The following is a 21,529-nucleotide window of genomic DNA, read 5'->3' on the forward strand; positions in this document are numbered from 1 at the left end:
TCACACATATAGCAGAATTATATTTAAAGCACTCAAAAGGGGATTTACTCTGTCTGAATGTATGCATCTCAGCTATTTTTAATCATCTAGGTCTATATGTCTAACTATTAAGAAGATGGGGAACTTGGATTCCTAATTTTAGGTGCTCTGAACTGTACCTCCTGGCCACCTAGCAGAAAAATTATATACCACAACATTTGAGAACTTTTCAAGCAGGAATCATGTAGAGGATCCTGTAATAGCAATATAATGGATCTGCAGATAGGATAAAAAAAAATAGAGGCAGTTCTCCCTGCAGTTTTAAGTTTATAAGTCTAACTGTGTTCAAAAAGAGAAGAATATTGTTCACTACATTTAACAGTGCTGAGCTGTGAGTCTATAGAGATTTTTTTTTTTACATTACCCAGTAAAAGGGGGGGGGGGGGGGGGGAAGGGTATGGACTCTGCCCACGTATTCTGTGTTGCAGGATCAGATATGTAAGCTCACGAGATGAACCACTAGCTCCACAGATGTAAAGACCCACGCTTATGGAATGGAGCCTTGCTGATGAATCTTTCTACAGAGGAGCAATGGGTTACTTAAATTTAGAAAGTCCTCAAGTGAGAAGAAAAAATAAATAGGAAAAAAAATAAAGAGGAAAAACAAGTGCATTAGAAAAATAGGAAATAGCCAACAGAAAATTAATTTGTTCCAAAAATTAACAAATTTATGAAATACGGATGATGATGATTCATATACTTGAATTAAAAAAAGTTAAGAAAAAAATCTAAATTTAGTGCAGAACTAGAACTGTCTCTGCCGTGCTTATTTAGGCAGAGTTTTCCTTTCTATGCAATTATCAATAAGGCATTCCAAAGTGAACCTCTGATGAAAGTTATCATAAAATCATCATTCACATATACCAATTTTCGTATGTTTTGTTGTTCCATTTCTTCCTGTTTGTTCCAAAATAATTCCAATTTTCATAAGGTGGTCTGATTATGAACACAGACAAAGCAGTTTATCAAGACTGTCTGACACTGTAGTTTCCATCATTTATAATTCAGGAAAAGGGGTACCACAAATCTCCAAGCTTCATTTTCAATTTTTACTGTTCTTCCTCTCTGAGTCTTCATCTTAACTGAATGGATACATAATAAGTCTCCTAAACCCAGTAATAAAAAGATCAAGCAACATAGCATTTTATGTTATTTCAAGTCACTTGTTCTTCTGCTCATTTTTGTCTCTCATTCTTCATATCAAACTAACATTAGCTAATAGCATTAACAGTGCTATCTTTAAAGACAGAAAACTGATGACACAGTCAAGGACAATGATTCCACTTTTTTATGGTATTAATCCATAGCAGAAACAGTTCACTCTGAAATCCCCCTTGAAAATAATGTAAGACTCCTACAGCCAACCAAAGGATTTCCAGTTCTAGATTACTTACAAGCATGACTTCTTTAACCAGTATCAGAATTAGAGAGGCACGTTAAGTGAATGATGAAGCAAACCACCTCTTCTTCATTGCTGTGAGCATAAAAATACATTATAAATCATAAACACTACATATCACAAAAACATTTTTATTGCCATAAGTTTACCACAACAAAAAAAAAAATCTATAATAAAGGACTCTACTACAAAGCTTCAGATAGCTTTTAAGACAGTAAAAACCAGGAATTTGTATTAGGTCAAGCCTGGGACTCCAGAGGCCATCACATTCCTGTATTCCAGACAACAGCTGAGAGAAAATTTAGTCCTTTTCATTCTACAGAGAAAATTTAAAAAAAAAAAAAAAAAAAAAAAAAAAAGAGGGGGTTGTTGAACAGTTTCTCCTCAACATTACCTTTGACCAAAGAAAGGCATGACATAAGATCAAAGGAGGAATACAGGCTTAGGAAACATGTTTATTAAGTTTCTAATTCATTCCTATTTTCCTTTATTAAAAGAGGGGGAATCTCTGCACCAGGAAATGCAGAAGAAATTGACATCGTCTTTTAAAAGTTCCAACCCATCATTTATAGTTATCTTCACCTTTTCTCTGCAGAGCAAGACATTAGCCACTCTTGACACCATATTCTGTGGTTCTCTCCCAAAAGAATAAAAAACACTGCTAGTTGATATCACATAAATGTAACTTTTGCAGAAGAGTACCCCACAATGGACTACAGCTCACCTATTTTTCTTAGCCTCCAATAACTTTAAAATTTTCTCTTTGTTTAAAAAGGTAGAAGAATCACCTGGTATTTGAGGTTCCTCAAAGCCTTATTAGGACACTTTCTTACTGTTCCGGTACCAGTGCTTTTCCAACAACAGCCCTAAAAAAGGTTTTGAGAAAAAGCCTTGATTTGAGTATGTCAGTTCAGAATGTACAGTATAGCTCCCTTAGGATAATTTTATTCAAGGCTATTTTGTAAAAACTAATGAGCTAGAAATAAAAGAAAAAAAATTCTCTATGCTCCTTAGCGGTTTTCCTGAATTTCAAATATTAAACATTTATCTTACTAGCCTCTTCTCTTTAATATGACCTATTTTTCACTTTCCTATGAACTGGGGGGGGAAAAAAAGAACACAACAGTGTTCAGTTTTCCTGAAAATCACCATATTATAATATTCATAATATTGGTACATATAGGTACATACTTAACTCGAAGTGTTTTGTCTAACACAGTTACACCTCAATGCCATATATGTTACATATTTCCAGGCATTTAACTTCAAAATCTCCTACCTAAAAAGCTACAAATACTGCAGAACGAGCACCACGTTTGATAGAGAGGTTATGCACGAGCACAATGTCAAGATTGTGAGCTACTGACTCTCTGGAAAAATAAAAAGCAAATGCATGTACAGGATCACATTCTGAAGCTTACAGAGGTACACTGAACTTTTGCCATTTGGATACAGCTTCAGAGAGATTCATGGTGAACTGAGAGATTTTATATATTGCTTTTCAAAATTAAAGAACCAAGTGTATAATTATGCCTAAGAAGACTGTGTAGCTCTGTACGAACGGGCAGTGAGGCTTCTCCCTGTCCTCCTTTCTCTTCCCCCTGCCAATACGTTATTCTAATCAGCTGAAGAATTCCCAAGGACTGTGATAAATGCAAATATTTTCACCCTACAAAACTGTTAACATATATTTTTTCTTCCCTAGGCAACAGAATAAAGCAAATCCAGAAGCAACTACAACCAACACAACCTACATTTCAGGGCAACACCAGTCCCCAATTTCCTGAGCCTCACTTAACTTTATGGTCTTCAAACAAAAAACCCCTCCCCAACAGGCCTTTTCTTTTCTCTCCCCAGGCCTTTCTTTTTATTTAATTGCCATTTCAAATTTATCGTTTTTCTTCAGCATCTCCTGATTAGATTTTTCCTTTAAGATCCTCTCTCCTCAAGGTCTTAATGTATTTTTTTTTTTTTCAGACTGGTTTCCTATTTATAGGAGCACTCAAATCCTCTAGCACACTTAGCTTATCAATTTGACAATGCTCAGCCTGTCCAGGACTCCCTGCATATTCTAGGAAATCCTTTCCCGATTCAGAGATTGCCAGTCTAGCGCGGGAAGCGCAGTGTCCATTTAAACACAAACACGATTGATTTGAAAGAACAGTACTACGAACTCCAATCTTCACAAAAAGCAAGGTATTTGAAAATATTTTCTAAGATATTGAAATATCCCAGCAGTGAAGGAGGACCTTCTTAAGATCTAGAGTCAAATTCAGTTTAAAAAGCACTGCAGCTTATTATCATGGCTACCAGCTCGTAGCTTTTTCAGGGCCAAACTAGTCACCCATGCCAAGAATTTGCTATTACCACTAGGAATACATGGAACTATTTTTTCGTGTTTGACTCTTGTAATGGAAGGTTTGTTTTTTAAAGTTATACGGTGAAACAAGATCTGTCCTACACTCCTGGTTCAGAACCAGTTTTGGCAAATTCAGCATGGTGCACGCACAGAAGAGAAAGCATATGCAGCAGACTTATAAAGCTAGAATTCTGTAAATTTTCTGTTGCTAAATACTTTACAGTTGGTTTATCACTTGGAAATGTGCATTCAATTCTAAATAAGAGATTTTACATTGTTTCACAATCAGACATTACTCTGTGTAAGGAATCATGCTGAAATCCAGCACTGCTTAGCGCAGCTATTAACAACACAAATTTTTCAAACCTCAAAGCCTCAGAATAAATCCCAAAAATGCAGCTTTCTCCTGTCAAGGCTATAGGCAACAATCATTTCAGGTAGAAAAAGAAACTGAGCTCACTTATTTATCCTGCATCTTGTTCCAAAGCAATTAACTGAATGAAGAAATTGCTTGCCTGTCCATGATCAGAGCAGACTTAACGCTTGTCAGCTGCCGTCTTTCGGAATTAATTCAGCCAATATCGTCACGTGCTTCAAGCACATCCCCAAATCTTGGCCAGACATAGCCAGATGGGTTTTTTCCCAGCACAGAAACACAGCAGTTAAACGATTAATTAATTTCTTGTAATAATTCAGTATGGCTTCCATGTTACGTAAAAGTAATGTAGCAGCCTGGACTGAGCTGGGAAGGGGTGTTTGTGGGGGAAGAGAGAGGGGGAATCAAACCAACATCGGTGGTGCCCCCAGGCATCTGTAAAGGCAGATCTTAAAACACTTCAACAATTTTGATGGCAATGCTCTTGCTCTCCATGGCTTCCACCACTTACAGAACAATTCCAATTTCTGCTCAAGTTAGCAAAATGTTTGGCTTTGATTCACAATAAACTATTAAACAATATCTTACTCATGAAAATGCATTCACCTATATAGGCAGAATTCGCTCATCTCTCTAGGGAGAACTTACAGCCCGAGTTCTTGTATAAGTCAGTCTTGTATATGAGAAGCAAGACAGAAAGATGGGTGTTATTTCAGAATTAAGGAACAGGTATTACCTACTGCTTTGGAAAAATCTCTTACCAAAATTTACAGTAACTTAATTACAACACTGCCCTGTGTTTAGCCAATACTGATCACCAATACAGTTGAGCACAACTAGTTAACATATTAAAAAGCAGCAAAGAATAGCAGCTGGCTTTCACTAAGCAATGCAAATGCTCCTGAAATACAGCCTGCAAGCTCTACCATTGCCCCATCTAGTGATGGTGATCCTTGGCCACCACACTTCAAAAGCAGGTACAGAACACAACCAAGAATCAACAAGAGATCATTGAAAATATTGAACAATCTTTCTAATATACTGCAGACCAAATTGGTAGCAGAGCCAACTGTGAAGATTGACCAATATTTCTCATTTTAAGACTCCCTACTCTGCTGTGCCAGAATTTAACTGCACAGGCCGAATGCCAAATGCCTTTGCAAACATTCAGCAATCTGTGCGAAAAATTGAGAATTACATTGTTTTCAGGTGTATTCAATTCTGGAAACCTTTTGTTTCAGAAATGCTACCACTATGTTTCGGAGGAAAAACTTTGACAAACTGTATCTGTGCCAAACCCCACCTTAATTCGATTTCCTTGTGTTCACATGCTACAAAAGCAATTTTTATTAACATGACCGAAGAATCTTTTCCCACGTAGACCCTGCCTCAGTCAGTTCACAAAATGGACAATGTTTTCTTACAGAATTCAAAGTTTTCTTTTTTCCGTATTGTTCAGGTGTGGGATGTATGCCTCCTTATCAGAATACACCCTTCCAACTCTGCTCTGCAAACAAAATTATCAATATATTATGAGGATTTCCTCTCATACTCATTGCTGCGTATATCCAAATGACTACACAATCCCAGTTTACTCCCAGCATAGATCCATGCTATAAAGTGAATGAGGCAAAGGTCTTGAAGGAAAAAAAAAAAAAAGAAAGGGGGAGGGGGGGAAAAGAGGACTATGAGATGATTATGTATGCTTAAATCTTTGGGTACAGAAAACAGCAAACTATCCCCAACTTCCTTTAAAAAGTACCTAAGCTCTCCTTTGCATTGTATTTGACAGTCACAAACTAAAATACAATTGTCCTTTATTTTACTGCATTATTTGAGCACTGCATAATTTTTTAAGGTTTTATTTTTTTATTTTCTAAGGTAAGAGAACATTCGTACCTTCCCAGTTTGCAGACGGGGTGAACCACAGCGGTGCAGTGAACCACAGAAAATGCTACAGCCTAGCAAAGACATAAACCTGGATCTCCAGAATTCCCTGCTAGCGCTTTAGTCATTGGGCCCTCTTCACTCTCCATGTCCCTCCTAGCCTGACCGAGTTGAGTTCATCATAACACGATCCCTACACCATTCACAGCTTTCACTGTACTATGACCTTTTGCATCCTCCGCTTAAATGTTGGTTTCATGGTTTTGTGCTTCTCTTTATTCCTCACAAGAAGCAGAGATGTATGAACTCGACTCGACTGATCCTCTCTTCCTTCTAAAAAAAAAAAACACTAAATGAAAAAATACAGATAAATGAATAATAAAACAGGTTGCAACGCTTCAGAGATGAAAAATCATGGTGTTATCAACATGGCCTGATGAAAATGATTACCAAATCTGATTGTATTTAATATATCCTCTTACCAACAGCTGAAGAAGGGAAAAACGCATCCCTGGGAGACATAATTTTCTTAGAATGTCTTATAAAATAATATAAAGAATATATAGTTTTATACAAAATCAGTAGGGTTCTAGTGCAATTCTAGATAATTTACCAGAAGAACTTGACCTTTTTATAGGTTTTTGAGCCATTCTGTGTAACTCTATAAAAGCAACATAATTACTTGTTGTAGGATGTTTGAAATAAAGCCTTAGAAAGAATAGCCTCCTCGTTTACATTTTATAGGTGCTTTCCATTAAAAAAAATGTACACCACAAAATATTGGCTTGCTTTGGAATAATTAAGTACTTTTTAAATGACATAACACGTCATAGTACAGTAGGGACTGCACAAAACACTGTAAAAAAAATCCCATCTTGATTTAGTATTCATCGCACAAAAGGCAGAGGTCTCAAGCGTGGAAGGATTTCCTTACATCTGTCAGCCCCCCCCCCCCCCCCAGTCACAACAGTCCTTCAGCCTCTGCTTGGCTTGCTCTTTTACCCTGTTCTTGACCTCCAGTTACTTAGGTGGAGTTATGCTTCCCGATGTAACGAGCGTAAATGTAAGTGCTTTCTTGAGAAAAGATGTCTTATGTCGTCAGGACTTCCAAGTGAAAAAGCAACTTTACCTTGTTTTGCTGTTGTGGTTTAAAAAAAAAAAACAAAAAACAAAAACAAACAAAACCAAACAAAAAACCCCAAACCTTACTGATCTCCTACCTAAGAGCTCTGAACCAGCTGGCCATTTAGACAGATCCAAAAAGCCTTCAGTGAGAAAAAGTTGCAAAGTGAGTTCAGAGCCTTCTGACAGCAACAAATGTGCACTCAAAGGGGGCTTTATAATATGCCAAGTGCAGGAAAAAGTTTAATTTGCCCTGAGAGTCACCCATAAGATATACATGTACAGAAAGCAAGATTTCTTTAGTTACAGAACTGCTTCAGGTTTCTCCCATCTTTAGTGAGATAAAATTTATAAAGAATAGAACACTATTTCTATCGTCAAACATGGTTAACAAAATACTGTAAGCCAATATAATAATATGTATATCCAGTAAGATAGATCTATCATATTCAGACAGTCCACAAAACTCTACTTGAACCTATTGCTGGAAGCTGAATTAAACAAGTAAAAGCAAGAACACTGAATTAAGTCATGAGATCTGGGATGCAGCCTTCTTCATTAAAATCTTCACGGATAAATGGGGGGGGGGGGGGGGAATCTTCTGGACTACCATAATTACAAGTCAGGAACACCAATATATGTGTTTGTTTAGAAATGTATATGTGTGTGCATATACATACATATACACACAAAAAAAAATATTTGCATCCATATTTACATATATGGACAAAAACTCCACCTGAAGTTTGAAAGCACTAGGACCACAAATGTTCTCCTCCCTTGTCTCAGACTCACATTTCACCCGTTTCTGCAGCGCACACAGTTGTCACACTGTTCTTGTCTGAACAGTAGAACTGCAATGAAAAATTTATGTCACGCCTTTTCCTTTAGCCTCCACTATTGCCAAGACTTTCCCACCCAGAGACAAGGTTTGGGTTTCTGGAGGCAGCATTTTACTCACAGTATGATTAGGAAACTGTAACAATTACCTTGTTATTTTAAAATTGCACTGCCAGTAAAAAAACAAAATAAGATTTGTGAAGTTCATTCATTATAATTACTAATACACACCTCCTGATCTGTATTTTCAAGGAGTACAGAAACAGCAGCAGCACAAGACAGGAGTTTAATAATTTTCCTCATGCTACTTTAGAAAGTTAGCTATTGATATTTGAACAAAAGCAGACATTATGTCAAAGAGGATTGCCCTCATCTCACGAATCTGTCAGGACTGCAGTGCAAGGTAGGTTGCTCTAATGAAATACAAACCAAACATGAACTACATCTGCACTTCTCTAGAGACTAATGGGTACATTTCTGCTACCAAATTTAAATGTCTTTAAATTGTTGAGAATATAAAATCATTGAAGTTTCACTGGGTTTTCATTTCCGTAAGTGATGTATGCCATCACGCTTTCAAAGAAAAGCTGCTAACAAACACAGCTACTAAAGGTAGTATTAACAGTAGAAAGGTATTTATAACTATCATTGTACTTCAAACTGTAGCAGAACCCTTAATTTTATTACAAAAGCATTGGAAAAGGCATTGATTCAGAAGTATTAGAGTAGCCAGCCATTGGCTCAGTGACAGTGCAAGACACTGAATGCAACGCGGTGGGGCTGACGAGTGGGGAAACAGGTAACCAAGAGCCAACGCTGAGAGCCTCCACAGATAGTTTTGCAGCTGTCACAGCACCTGGATTGATGTGGAGACCGGCTGCAAGACTGTACCTAGCTACAGTAGCTGTTTCCAAAATGTAATAAACCTAGTCATTAGAGAAGTCATTTTGAAAAGATCAGAGCTCCCTTCTCACTTTAAGATTAAGGAAGTGGCAACTGCAACAAGAAGTATAAGTAGATAAACCTGCAGTTTAAGGACAACCATCTTCCATCCTTAAAGCAATGAACATCACTCAAAAAAAATCAGACATGCAACCAAATGCCTTTGCCAGTTTTAAGGTTTGGCTGGCTATATTATGATAAACCAAAATAATGAAGATACATTCTTTGCTTCAGTCCATAATGGCTCATTTTTCACCGATGTAATTTTCCCTTTTATCAAATATTTTCTCCTTTTTAATTCCCCCAGCTCATTTGTTCTGCTATCAAGGCAGCAACTTAAAGCATGCAATGACTAACCAAGGAGACCCTGTAGCTGCAATGCATCAAACCAATTTTGTTGACCATTCATGGGTCACTGAAACATCAGCTTCACATGCCTGTTTTGGAGACAAAAGACAAACACGACGATTTCTTTCTCCAAGCTGCACGGGTGTATCACCTAGGCAAGCAGGAAAATAACTCCGGCCTGCTGTCAAAGGTCTCAATCCTCAAATTCAAAACTGTATTCAAACAGCCTCAAATATAGCCAGTAATAAAATTTACTGGCCAAAGGATAAATATGCCTAAGGTGTTTAAATCAATTTGTTTAACATCAAGTATTACCAGATAATGAAGAGATAGTGAGTTATACAGCAGAGCTGATGTTCAATACCTGCACCAAAATCCTACCCCACTCGATTCCTACCCACAAAAAAGCTGCTGATGTCATTTATTATATGCCATTTACTATATACACTTTATTTTTTAAACCATGAAAATATGAAACATCATAATTATTAAGTAAAAGGACTTCATTTTCCATTGTAAGGGAAAAGAGGGTTGGAAGACCAGAACTTATCTATTTAGAATAGAATAGATTATTTCAGTTGGAAGGGACCTACAACAATCATCTAGTCCAACTGCCTGACCACTTCAGGGCTGACCAACAGTTAAAGCATGTTATTAAGGGCATTGTCCAAATGCCTCTTAAACGCTGACAGGCTTGGGGCATCGACCACCTCTCTAGGAAGCCTGTTCCAGTGTTTGACCACCCTCTCGGTAAAGAAATGCTTCCTAATGTCCAGTCTAAACCTCCCCTGGCGCAGCTTTGAACCATTCCCACGTGTCCTGTCACTGGATCCCAGGGAGAAGAGATCAGCACCTCCCTCTCTGCTTCCCCTCGTCAGGAAGCTGTAGAGAGCCAAAACTCAGTTCCCACTGAGGTTTTAGTAATTTGTTTAATAATTTCCCAGACTAATGCAAGAATGTTCAACATGATATCCAGATGTGCTTGCACATCAAATATATCCTAAAATTCAAATGGAAAACTGAAGGTAGGTATCAGACCTAGAATTGAAAATACAAGAAAACTCCTTTCCCAAATGTGATCAGAAACCAGGAAGACAAAAAAGTTCTTCTCCAAACCGCCTCTGGATTAAACTTAGAATACTGCAAAATTCCTGCCAGAAGAAAAACTGTGTAACACTTGGGATGATATAAAAAAAGATCTAAGTTAACTCTTCAGCTACTAACAATCATTATCCTGTGAAAATTAAGATACTCCTGAAGCCAATTATTAAAAATAATTGTCATTCATATGGGTAAAGGATTACCAAGTGCCAATGAAGAAGCTAAAATAGACAGCTCGCTTGAAAAGTACAGAGAATTTTTGAATACCTATGCAAAAATAAGGACTAATGAGGACATCTCCTTTGGTATTGTCCAAGAACTAAAGAAAGTTTATACCCACACATTTGTATACTTTAAAAACATCTTTTACATTGTCCTGTAACAATTTTTACCATTACTCTAAAAAAAAAAAAAAAATTTTAAAAATCTGTGATTGCTTTTATATAAAATATTAATTACTACATACTTGATTACCCTCAATCTTATAGTAGACAGCATATAAAAGCCTAATATATTTTGTGAACATTTATGATCTGAGAAATTAAATGGGCCAATAGAAATATGATTAGAAGACATTATTCTTCCGTCTACTTAAGAGCACCCTCCAGCAGGATGCCATTTGGGATGGTTAAGCACTCTCACTCAGTGTTGCAGCAGGCACCAGCGCAGTCCCCTTGCGAAATCGTCAGGAACTCAACGTGCACTCTTTAATATTGCAACAACGTGTACGCAGCATTTCACAGCACTGTTCTGCAGCCCTCTTTTTCACTCTACTGAGCTTATCTTCTCCAGTGCAATTCACTGAAAGAGAATTTTCTCAGCCATTAATTGAGTTTCAGCGTTTGATTTCTGTTGCCTTAAAATCCCACGTACTACCAGACCCCTAGTATTGGAGCAGCCTTGTGCTTTTATCAAAGCAAGCATTTTAGTGTGGTGGAAGTCATTCCTAAATAAGAGTTATTTCTCTTAGGGTAAGGATTAAACAGTTAAAAAGAAGATTACTGCTATACAGCTAGTACTCTACACATTATCAAAACCAAACCCACAAACTTCAAGAGATACTTCACCTTTTTCAAAGACTAGGCACGCTAAAAAAAAAAAAATATAATTTTGTATGCTATACACTAATGAAAATGTAAACACTTAAGAAACTAGACTTATCTCAGAAATAAGACTAGATGGTATCGTGTGGTATATTTAATGCATATTAATGAACTTTACCACATTATTCAGCACTGGAGTAAGAGGCTGTTCTCTGTTTACAGCATTTTTCATGAACATATCAAAGACCTGATATCTAAGGTTCACCTAGAAACACTAGAAAACTACAAAAGGCTGTCTGTAATAAGAAAGGACTGAATTATTACACCACTGTAATAATTAACCTACTAGTATAAAGACCAAAAACACAGCAACATCTCAGAATTTTCAGCTTAAAGGCAGAGGGGAAAAAACAACACACGGTTATAATATACAATTGGATAATTTGGTTTTTAAGCTTCAAGTCACCACTTCAGTCAAAAATTCTGTAATGCAAATCACAAGAAATTGTATTTCATGTGACTAGGTGGCATTCCATTTTTAACGCTACCGATTAACAGATGGAAGTGGAGTTTTTCCTTCAGAAGTGATTTAGTCATCATAAAGTACTAACAATGATGTTAAACAAACACATTTGTGGAACTAAAAAAAAAACCCCAACCGTGTGATTTCATGTTTCGTTCTCTACAGCTATTTCTACAGCTCTCTCTGACAAAATTACCATTTAGTTATATCAACATATACATGTGTATGTCACAATAAGGAATGGAATATACCAGGTCATCACTACAGCTTGAGTCCCTTTTATCATGTTGATATTCCAAATATTACCATATCTATATTTTTATTTACCTAGATACTTTACTCACGGTAAAAAGAAAACTGCAGAAATCCCCCAAGTTTCGACACTGAATCAATAAGCTTATGTAAATCACACTGCCAGAAGTAAGGTCTAAAGAAGAGTCTAGTAAAGAGAATTAAAAGGGAACACACTATCCCCATTGGGTGCTAAATATAGAGAGCATAAACCCTTTCTTTCCAGTTGTGGCTGAAGGAAACCACGTTTCCCCAAGATGAGCCAAGAGCCTGAAGTGCAGGACGAGCAGGAGGAGTCTCTGCAGAAATGAACAGCGCTGAAACAGCACTTGACAATGAGAAGAACTTGCCTCTTCCATCTTAAAACTACTGGACAGCAGCACTTCATAAGAGATTATCAAAATATTAAAAATTTATATAGGGATGCCTTTCTTCTCCTCTGATCCTTTTACCCCAATTGCAAGGTAACTTCATAGGAGGAGGAGAACAGGCACTTTCTGCCAATGATCGTTGAGAGGGAAAAGGACGAGCAAGTTTTACACAAACTTCCCTCAAAATATCTTAAAGTTCCTACAGCGAAGGAAACTAATCAAGGCTTTAGGATTAGTCTGAGTTCTGAAATTCTTTGATTATGACTCAACACAAATTCACCAAAACAAGCAAAAATGCTGACTTCCTCGCAGGGTATTGATTGATACATTTACCTTGGACTAAGTACGAGGCACTTTAAGAAAATAGGGACCTCAAAGACACCAGTTTTCTTACATCACTTTTTTCGAATCCTGACTGCATCATGTGACAATGGCACGATAACATGGTACCTCATCTGACGGCAGCATTGAAACCTATACAATATTCACCAGAAGGTGTGAGCTATTCCTCCCACCACCATCTTAATGAGTTTGAAGGTAAGTTCTCATCCCCAAAGTAAACCATTTAAGAATTTTACCACGGTAATCAAAACGTGACAGATATAACACATTACATATTAACTACATAAAGGAAGGGAACATGGTCTGCCAGATTTCTCAACCGAAAATATTTCTCCCACCCGTTATTATCTTGGGCTGTGTGTGTTAAGCTAATTTCCACTTCCAGTTACACCAAAGCAAATTCAGTGTAAGTCCATGAACCGAATATTTTAGTCATTGGAAGACAAATCTGGCTGCGTGCACGTTCACATACGTAACAGCTATTTCTGAAATGATAGGACAGATCATCTCTGTGGCATTCATGTCAGAGCTACGACAAAATGCTTTTCCCAGATGAGTAAGTGACAGCGAGAAGGCTGTGTTCAATGGGAAGAGGAAGCCAAGAGCTGGCTTGTTTCCATGGAAACAGGAGCAGCATCAGGCGGAACAGCTGTAGAGGAAAAGGCAGAAGTTCAGGAGGCAGAAATCTTGCTGATTTTACCTCACCGATATGTCAGTGCCATCAGAGACCATCTACATTTAAGGTAGATCAAGCTAGTTTATGTTGAATACATCACGTATTAAGCTACAATTTCCAATTAAGACTTTTAACAGCCAGCATGCCAGAAGTACACTAATAAAAATTACTTATAATGGGTTTTAGTCAGCCCATGTACACATGAAGCTACAGACTGTATGAGTATCTGTAACCGTGATGCATTATGATTTTTGTCATTAGGAACAAATCTTGCTATTTCTTTAAAAGCGACAGCTCCCATAGGCTAAACGCTTCAAGCAGAATGACTGGTTTTCGCCAATTTGATCTAAAGGACTCTCTTCCCACTTAAAAATAAATTCAGCACTTTGATTACCAACATGGCAAAAGGAATACCCTCTTTTCAGTTTCTTTATCAACCTTTACTATTTTCTTTGTATACTTTTATAATCATTTTCAGATAGAAGACATCTGCATAACTCAAAAAATTATTAAAAGTAAAATCTAAAGTATACTTGCTTTCCTTGTTGGATAAAAGATAGAGAGTAAAGATTTGCACTTATAATAGAAAGGCCCTTTAATTTTGTTAAGAAAGCAAATAAACTCTGCTATTCACTATCACTATTCGCTATTCTATATCTTCACCACGCCATTCACGGTGTCTCGATCGAACTATCCCAGCAGCGTTGCCTCTACCAAAAATAAAAACCATCTTGCATCACGAACAGCCAAAGCCCTAAATTTAACCCACCCCATTCATTCACCCTAGTACATGACAGGTATCTAGGTACCTGGAGAAAACGTAAGCAAGCCACCAAATAAAGACATAAGTTGTATTTGATAAGAACGCTCTCCAATATGATTTCCATGGCTTCAACCTTTCGAGGGGATTTATAAAACTGTATTTTCTCCCTCTCCCATATCACTCATTTCAGCTGCTTCTTCCTACAACCGTCCCCACCGAATGTTCAAAGCTGGTGGAGATGTTATGGCACACTGAAAGGAGTCTCTGACTGTAACTTCACGTAAAGCAGTCGATAGGAACTTCTTATTTCCAACCAACAATACTGGTCACTGCTCAAGTCCAGCTCCTCACATCACGATGAAGCAGCATAAGATCAGTGTTCTTAAGAACACTTGCAAGGCGTAAGTATCTTGATGCCTAGACTGCAAGGCTTTTGTGGTTTTATTTGCATTTCAGTGAATACTTACTTACAACAAACTTTACAAATACTTGTTAGTTTTTATCCTTCCCTTGTAAACCAAGTAATTATGATCTTTCCTATAGATAGAGACCATACAGCAAAGGAGTTGTGTAACTTGCCTTCGGCTGCTGAAAATGGCAAGGGTGTTGCAGGCAGCGCCCGCTCGAGTGCCCTGGGCCACACTGACTCCCGCGCTGCTGAGCTACCCAACTTTGCAGGCGCTGTCTCCTTCTCTGTGAACAGATTTACGGTCTTCTCAGAAAGTGAAGGATATATAGCTATGAACTTTGTGAATCCCAGGGCCATTTTCGAGTTCCTGCACTAAGTACATGAGCAATCCATAATCCGTAGGAAAAATCAATGACAAATACTAATTACTTCTTTAAACAGCATCATGTTTCAACTATTATTCAAAAGTAAAAGGCCTTAAAAGCTTAATTAATTTGAAATATGATATCTGAGACTAGCGCTGACATTCTAGGTCCTGCTGAGCATCTGCAGACGCTCTTTTAAACTCAGTGCTTAATTATGCCTCTTGTACTTTCTTACAAACTATTTAGACATATCTTTGCACTTTACTAAAGCATAATGAGTACTTTGCACTCAGAAGCCATCAAAGGATACCAAAATCATTTACAGGTATTAAGTAGTCAAACTCACAATACACATGTATGATTCAGATAAGAATCAGGTTAAGTGTCTGTTTCAGAGATGCTTAAACCAATGCATAGAAAGATTCAGTTGCCCAATGCTTCTCCTCCTATGACAGTATCTTACACCAGTGGCTTTCCATATCTGCATAATAGCACTGTCGAATAGCAGTTTGTGAATGATTGCTCTATTAAGCCTGGAGTGAAAGGAGTACCGCTGTACTCTTTAATTTCATTTCAGTCTATGAAACCCAAAACGATAAAACGAAAACAGAAATAATATTCAGATGTAACTCCTGAACTTTAGAAACAAAGAAAAGTGTTGCAGGTTTCAAAGCAAATGTATGCACGTGGACTACATTTTATATTTACAAAAAACATGTTTAGTAGATGTCGCTATCTGAGTATCAGACTGCATGCACTAAAAGTTGAAATTTTTTTTAGAATCTCAAATAAAGTGAACCTTCTTGTCAACAAACTAGTTTCACTATTTATATAACATCACTGGATGGTCTTGCTAGAATAATCTTGTGCGTGCACTATCCCCCAATAGGTTACCATGGCAACTTATATTTGAATTTCTATAAATTTCTATTTTTAGGGATCACAGTTTAGGATAAAGAAAATCACAAATATTAAGTACCATTTCATTAATAGAAAATATCCCATTTTTATCATCATCATACTTCCCAGAACAGACATTGCTGAAGTTAAATCAGACAGTAATGCTAAAAAAATAATTACCACAGTTATTAAGAAAGTTTACCACTAAGCAGCCTCACCATAATCTAAGTGGCATGTGAGTCAGTAGCTAACACTACGAGGCAAAGATTGATGTTCACAGAGTTTTGTCTTGATTTCACTAAGGCCAGGATTTCACTCAAACGTTTTTAGAGTTAGTCATCATTTCAGATGACACAAAACAAAACTGTATTTGCCAGAATACTGAGAAAATAATGTCTTTGTTTCAGGTGGGGGAAAATGTTGAATTGACAGTAACGTCTCAGTTCCAAACTAAGGTTACCATCACCTTAAACTACTGTGTTCAAGAGTGCTTACTAAGCACATGCTAGTCCTTAAATACAAACTTACTTAATGCTTTAAAAGTTGCCAGCCATTCTCAAAGTTGTCTCCCTACCTGAAAGATCAATGTAGAGAGTAGCAGCCTCAAAGAAAATTAAAACACTGATTTAGACACTGTTGTTACGGCTCTGACACTACCTTACTCTGGCTGCCTGGGGTTGAAATCAGAATATAATCTTTAAAAACAGTTTTAAAATTATCAAAAGGTAAATAAATTATCTTCAAAAAGATTAATATCGCCACATCACAATTTTCTATTGTAGTGTTAATTACGGCATTCATTTTGCAAACTCGAAATATCTTTACCCAAGCCACTGAGGGTTCAGGATGGTCTAGTACAGATGGAAAATTTGGAAAGCAAGTGCCTACAGGCTCTGGCGAAGAGTGGACCGAAGCAGACCGAAAAACCAAGTGACAGCTACAACTCCAAGGCGCAACTGCAATCAGCAAGCCTACCTTCCTATTTCTCCTGGTATCTTCCATTTAACACTTACTTCGTCCTCCTCAGTCCTCCAGCAAAGTTGAGTGGAAAGATTCCCTACCGTAAAAGCTGCAGATTCGACGCTGTCAGCAACTTCCATGAAACAGTAGGTGAAAGACAACCTGCAGAGCAATCACCGTGTGCACTACTGTTTCGTCAGCCAGATTTTCTTTAGGATTCAGACAGCTAAGACATGAGCAACGTGGGTATGCCACTGATGAGCAAAGATAGACACTTCCGGTAGTTTTTCTTCAGAACCGATCCTTTATTAAAAAAACCGATCCTTTATTAAAAAGGTATTTCAAGTATCAGCTGGAGTCAGCTGTCAAGGGAAAACGCATTGGTGGACAACCTTCAAAAACATAAACAATGCTGGCACTCAGCAAGTGACAGTAATAACTACGAGGACTTTTACTTCGTGTTTAACTTACCTCACTAAGCTCGTAGGAGTTGCTAACTTTCACAGGAACTGCGTCAGGCCATAGGGTACAATTCAGGAAGTCACTTAACCACACGCTTATGGTCACATCTATGAGACTGCCAGGGGAATTAGTGGAACTGATTGGGAGATGACACCCACCATAACTGCACTTCCTGCAGGATGAGGCTTAGCTCTGAGTACTTCATGGGAATCCTGGCGAATACGCTGCAAAACGCTTCTTACCATTTTATAATCAAACATTCCCAATTACAAGTTCTTTTTCTTGTATTGCAGGGAGGATTTGCTGGTGGTTGCTCTTCTCGTTAAATTTGAGGCACCGCTGTATATTTCTCTCAAAGGAATTACAACCATTTGTTTGGTCCAAAGCCCCGAGTTAGAAAGCGAACCCGCATTACCACTGACAACAGCAACTAAAAGACGGAACTAAAATCCAAATCATCAAAGTAGAAAGTAGTCAGCATCAAAATCTAAAACCCCTATCTAAATAACAGAAACTTAGTACGAACATTTACTGCCTTGTCCCCATACCCTCAGTCACAGAGCCAGTGAGGGTCACCCTGAGAAATCAATGGAGGAAGAGCCAGGGTGACCCCCTGTCACACTTACTTTGTTGAACTCAGATCACCTCCCAGCGCAGACAGAGCGAAGCTGGGAAAGGGCTGAGGTCGCTCTCCTGCATCGCTGTCACCACCTCACCGCAAAGCCGAGACCTCTGACAGCTGGGGGAGGGACGATGGCCTCCCGGTGGGGCCAGCTGCCCCAGCCTCAAATGCACCTCCAGGCAGGTGCTCAAAAAGGACGAGGACACCTTGGGGCTGTTCCTGCCCACACACACACAAACGGGTCCCCCAGGAGCGCACCTCCACACCCCCACCCAGGCCAGGGGGGTGACCATGTCTCCCTCGCAGGCTCCTCAGGGCACAGCTCCCACCTCACCCCACGTACAGTCCCATGGGGGGACGCTGGCACAGTGCGAACCCCTCACTGCCTGACACCGCCTGCAGATGCAGAGGGGACAAGCACCACTGCCCCACGGGCGCCAACATCACCCCCATGCAGCGGCCCACCAAACCATCGCCTCTGCATGCCCACCCCAAGCGGGGCGAGCTTCCCCTTGATGCCCTGAGCGCCTGCCTCCCACGCAGGGGACCATGGCGTGCGCACCCCTGGCAGCCCCTCGGCCTCCCCAGCCGCCCCGGGCGGGAGCGCCGTCCGGCGGCGCTTACCCTGGCGGCCCGCGAGGAGTAGGGGTCCTCGAAGAGCGCCCAGACGCGGGGCTGCAGCCGCCTCCAGCGCCCGCCCTTGCCCTCGGCGGTCGCCCCCACGTCCTCGATGCCCAGCCTCTTGGCGGCCAGGTCGTCGTCGTCGCCGTCGGGGGGCGGTTCGCCCGTCAGCAGGTCGGGGGCCTCGAAGATGTCGAGGGCCTCCTCGGCGTCGCGGTGCTGGCGGTAGGTCATCCAGCAGCAGGGCTCCACGTCGGTCTCGTCGATGCCCCAGAAGGCCAGCTCCTCCTCGAAGAGCGGCCCGCAGACGTCGGCGGGGCAGTGCAGCTTGCCGGTGCGGTAGTAGTTGAGCACATAGGCGAAGACCCCCGGGTGCCGGTCGAAGAAAAACTCGCTGGCGCCGCCGCTGCCCCGGGGGCTGCACCCGCTGCCGGGCTCCGGGCAGCCGCCCGCCGGCGGCAGCGGGTTGGGGGGGGGCGGCGGCGGCGGCGGCTCCTCGCCGCCCGGGGACTCGCTCTGGGACTCGCAGGCGAGCAGGGCCAGGCGGGTCCCCGGCAGGGTCTTCAGGGTGCTGCGGTAGGTCTCGTGCCGCGTGCCCCCCACGTTGAGGATCACCCTCTCGTTGTCCTCGAGCTTCCCCATCGCTCCGGGTCGGACATGACTGGGGAGGGCGCGGGAGGCGGCAGCGGGGATGGGGCGGGGGGACCGGTCGCTGGGCGGGGGGGCAGCCAGTCGCGGGCAGGTCCGCGGGGGACGAGCTTCTGCCTTAAACACAAACAGAAAGAAGAAATCGAGGAGAAGCCCCCCCCAAGCATCACCGGGGCGGGGCTATTCCCCGCCTGCCCCAGCCCCCTCCGTCCCCCCGATCTCCCGCCGCCCCGCACCGCCGGGAGAGCCCGCCCGGCCCGGCCCGCCCCGCCGCCAGCCCCCGGCCCCGCACCACCCACCGCCGGGCAGCTCCGCCGCGCTCCTCCCGCGGAGGGCTCTACCGCCCCCCCCCCCCCCCCCCCGCCCCGGGCAAAGCTCCGGGCTCTCTCCCCGCTTCCCCCGAAAGCAGGCTACCGAAATGGCACTGCTGCTTCTCCCGCGTACGGATCCGCCACCGTCCCCACCCCCTTCTCCCTCGCGGGGCTGGGTGAACTGAGCTGATGGAATAGAAAGTGTACGGTTAATTATTTAATGGGCCTCTATCTTCTATTATCCTAACAGCCTAACGGGGGGGGGGGGGGGGGGGGGGGGAAAGGATTAGAGGTTTGCCTCTCCCCCCGCCTCTATTTGGGGAGGGAGGGATTGCTTTTGGGGAAGAAATACCAAGCCCCCCAGCAGCTCATGCAGCAGACACACCCTTGGAAAAGCTGTCTGCGTGGAGCTCGGCTCGCTACTTTCTCAGACAATCATGAAGACGAGCGTGCATCTCGGGGAAGAGCCGGTGGAACCAGCGCCGGGCTGCCGTGGGTTTCTCCACGCTCCCTCCCGCCAGCCCCTCCTTCCTCCCCGCCGCCCCTCCGCTACCTTTGCCAGAGGAGAGAAAGTGGCTCCTCTTCTCGGGCGGGCTCCGGTTGTGCGTGGCGGCGGACGCCGATTCCCAGCCGCTCTCCGTGCCTATCTGCCGGGCGAGAACTACTTGTTGTTGGTTTGGGGTTTTTTTTCCGCGTTCAGGTAGCTGTTTTACCTCCCTCCATGCTCAGCCCCGAAAGGCGTAAAAGCGGCTCCCGCCGCCCGCTCGGAGATCCCGCTCCCTTCATTTTAGAAGAGAGACGCCGCCTTTCCACATCGGGACTGCGGGCGAGCATCGCAGGCGGAAAGCAAGAGCCATGGGCGGCGGGTCGGGGCACCTCGGGGACCGGCGCTGCCGTAATCCCAGCGCCTCTTCGGAAAGACGAACCGAAAGGTGAAAACGCACCTCATTTGGGGCTGAAGCTCCTCCCCGGGGCGGGGGCAGGGGAGCCGTCCCTCCGTACCCCTCCAGCCCCCCACTCCCAGCCCTGTGGGGCGGAGGGAGGCGATAGCAAAAACAAATACCACATCTCCCCGAAAAAGGCAACACCACCTCCGCTCCTGCTACATGTAAATGTGGTTCACTTCAGGAAAACACGCGGGAAGGGATCGGGGCTGAGAATAGCTATTTTTCGGAGGAATGCAGGAAAAGCAGCGCCTAGCTACAGGTGACTGCGGAGAGGAGCTGCTCAGCCCCCCCCAGGAGAGGGTCCTTCACCAGGCAGGTCTGTGCCTGCAGCACCTGGGTCACACAGCGCCCACAGCCTCGGCGTGCGGGGCAGGGGATGCCCACGGTGCCGGCTGACTGCGGCGGCGAGGAGCGCCCCGGCTCCCGGGGAGCCCCCGGAGGCCAGCTCCAGCGCAGGCCAGCAGCTGGAGGAGCCCCGGCCTCCGGGGGTCGGGGAGGGAGGGCTCAAGGAGGGGGCATCCAACTTCTATGTCAGCTGGAAAAAACAGATACAGTGCAGTGGGTACACTTCACACTCGGTACACTTCGTACGTTGGAGGTTGAGGGTGGCGGGGGGGATGGAAGTTGAGAGTCCACAATAAGATATAAGGGAGCCCAATGCCTGCCAAAGTCTCTGCCTCCAAGCCAGCTGAGTTATTTTCTACAGCCTCTTTTACTGATGCCTGGTTTCAGCCGGGTTGGTCAAAGGGAAAGAAGCTTCCAGCCCCAGAGAGAAGATACACAAAATGAGAGGTGATCCCCCTTGCCTCTTCCTCAAAAGAAAAATCTTCCTCCACACCAAGGGTATTCCCTGGCACGAAGT

General features: G+C 42.2%; 1 protein-coding gene across 9 annotated transcripts in view; it reads right to left on the minus strand.

Annotated features, from left to right (window-relative positions):
- The window catches only part of KCNC2 (potassium voltage-gated channel subfamily C member 2), a 106,886-nt gene extending 86,085 nt beyond the window's left edge, over positions 1 to 20,801 (minus strand). For 4 of the 9 annotated variants that reach the window (XM_076333126.1, XM_076333098.1, XM_076333107.1 and 1 more), the window contains exons 1-2: positions 20,274 to 20,798; positions 18,765 to 19,526 (exon numbers count right to left, since the gene is read on the minus strand). In XM_076333126.1, the coding sequence (XP_076189241.1) occupies positions 18,765 to 19,403 (639 nt within the window). In that variant the 5' untranslated portion in view covers positions 19,404 to 19,526; positions 20,274 to 20,798. Of the gene's footprint in view, positions 1 to 18,764; positions 19,527 to 20,273 lie in introns of all 9 variants that reach the window. The other 5 variants (XM_076333087.1, XM_076333134.1, XM_076333078.1 and 2 more) reach the window with 5 other exon arrangements.
- Positions 20,802 to 21,529: the final 728 nt, after the last annotated feature.

Source organism: Aptenodytes patagonicus, chromosome 1, assembly GCF_965638725.1.
Source record: "Aptenodytes patagonicus chromosome 1, bAptPat1.pri.cur, whole genome shotgun sequence".
NCBI classification, from domain to species: domain Eukaryota; kingdom Metazoa; phylum Chordata; class Aves; order Sphenisciformes; family Spheniscidae; genus Aptenodytes; species Aptenodytes patagonicus.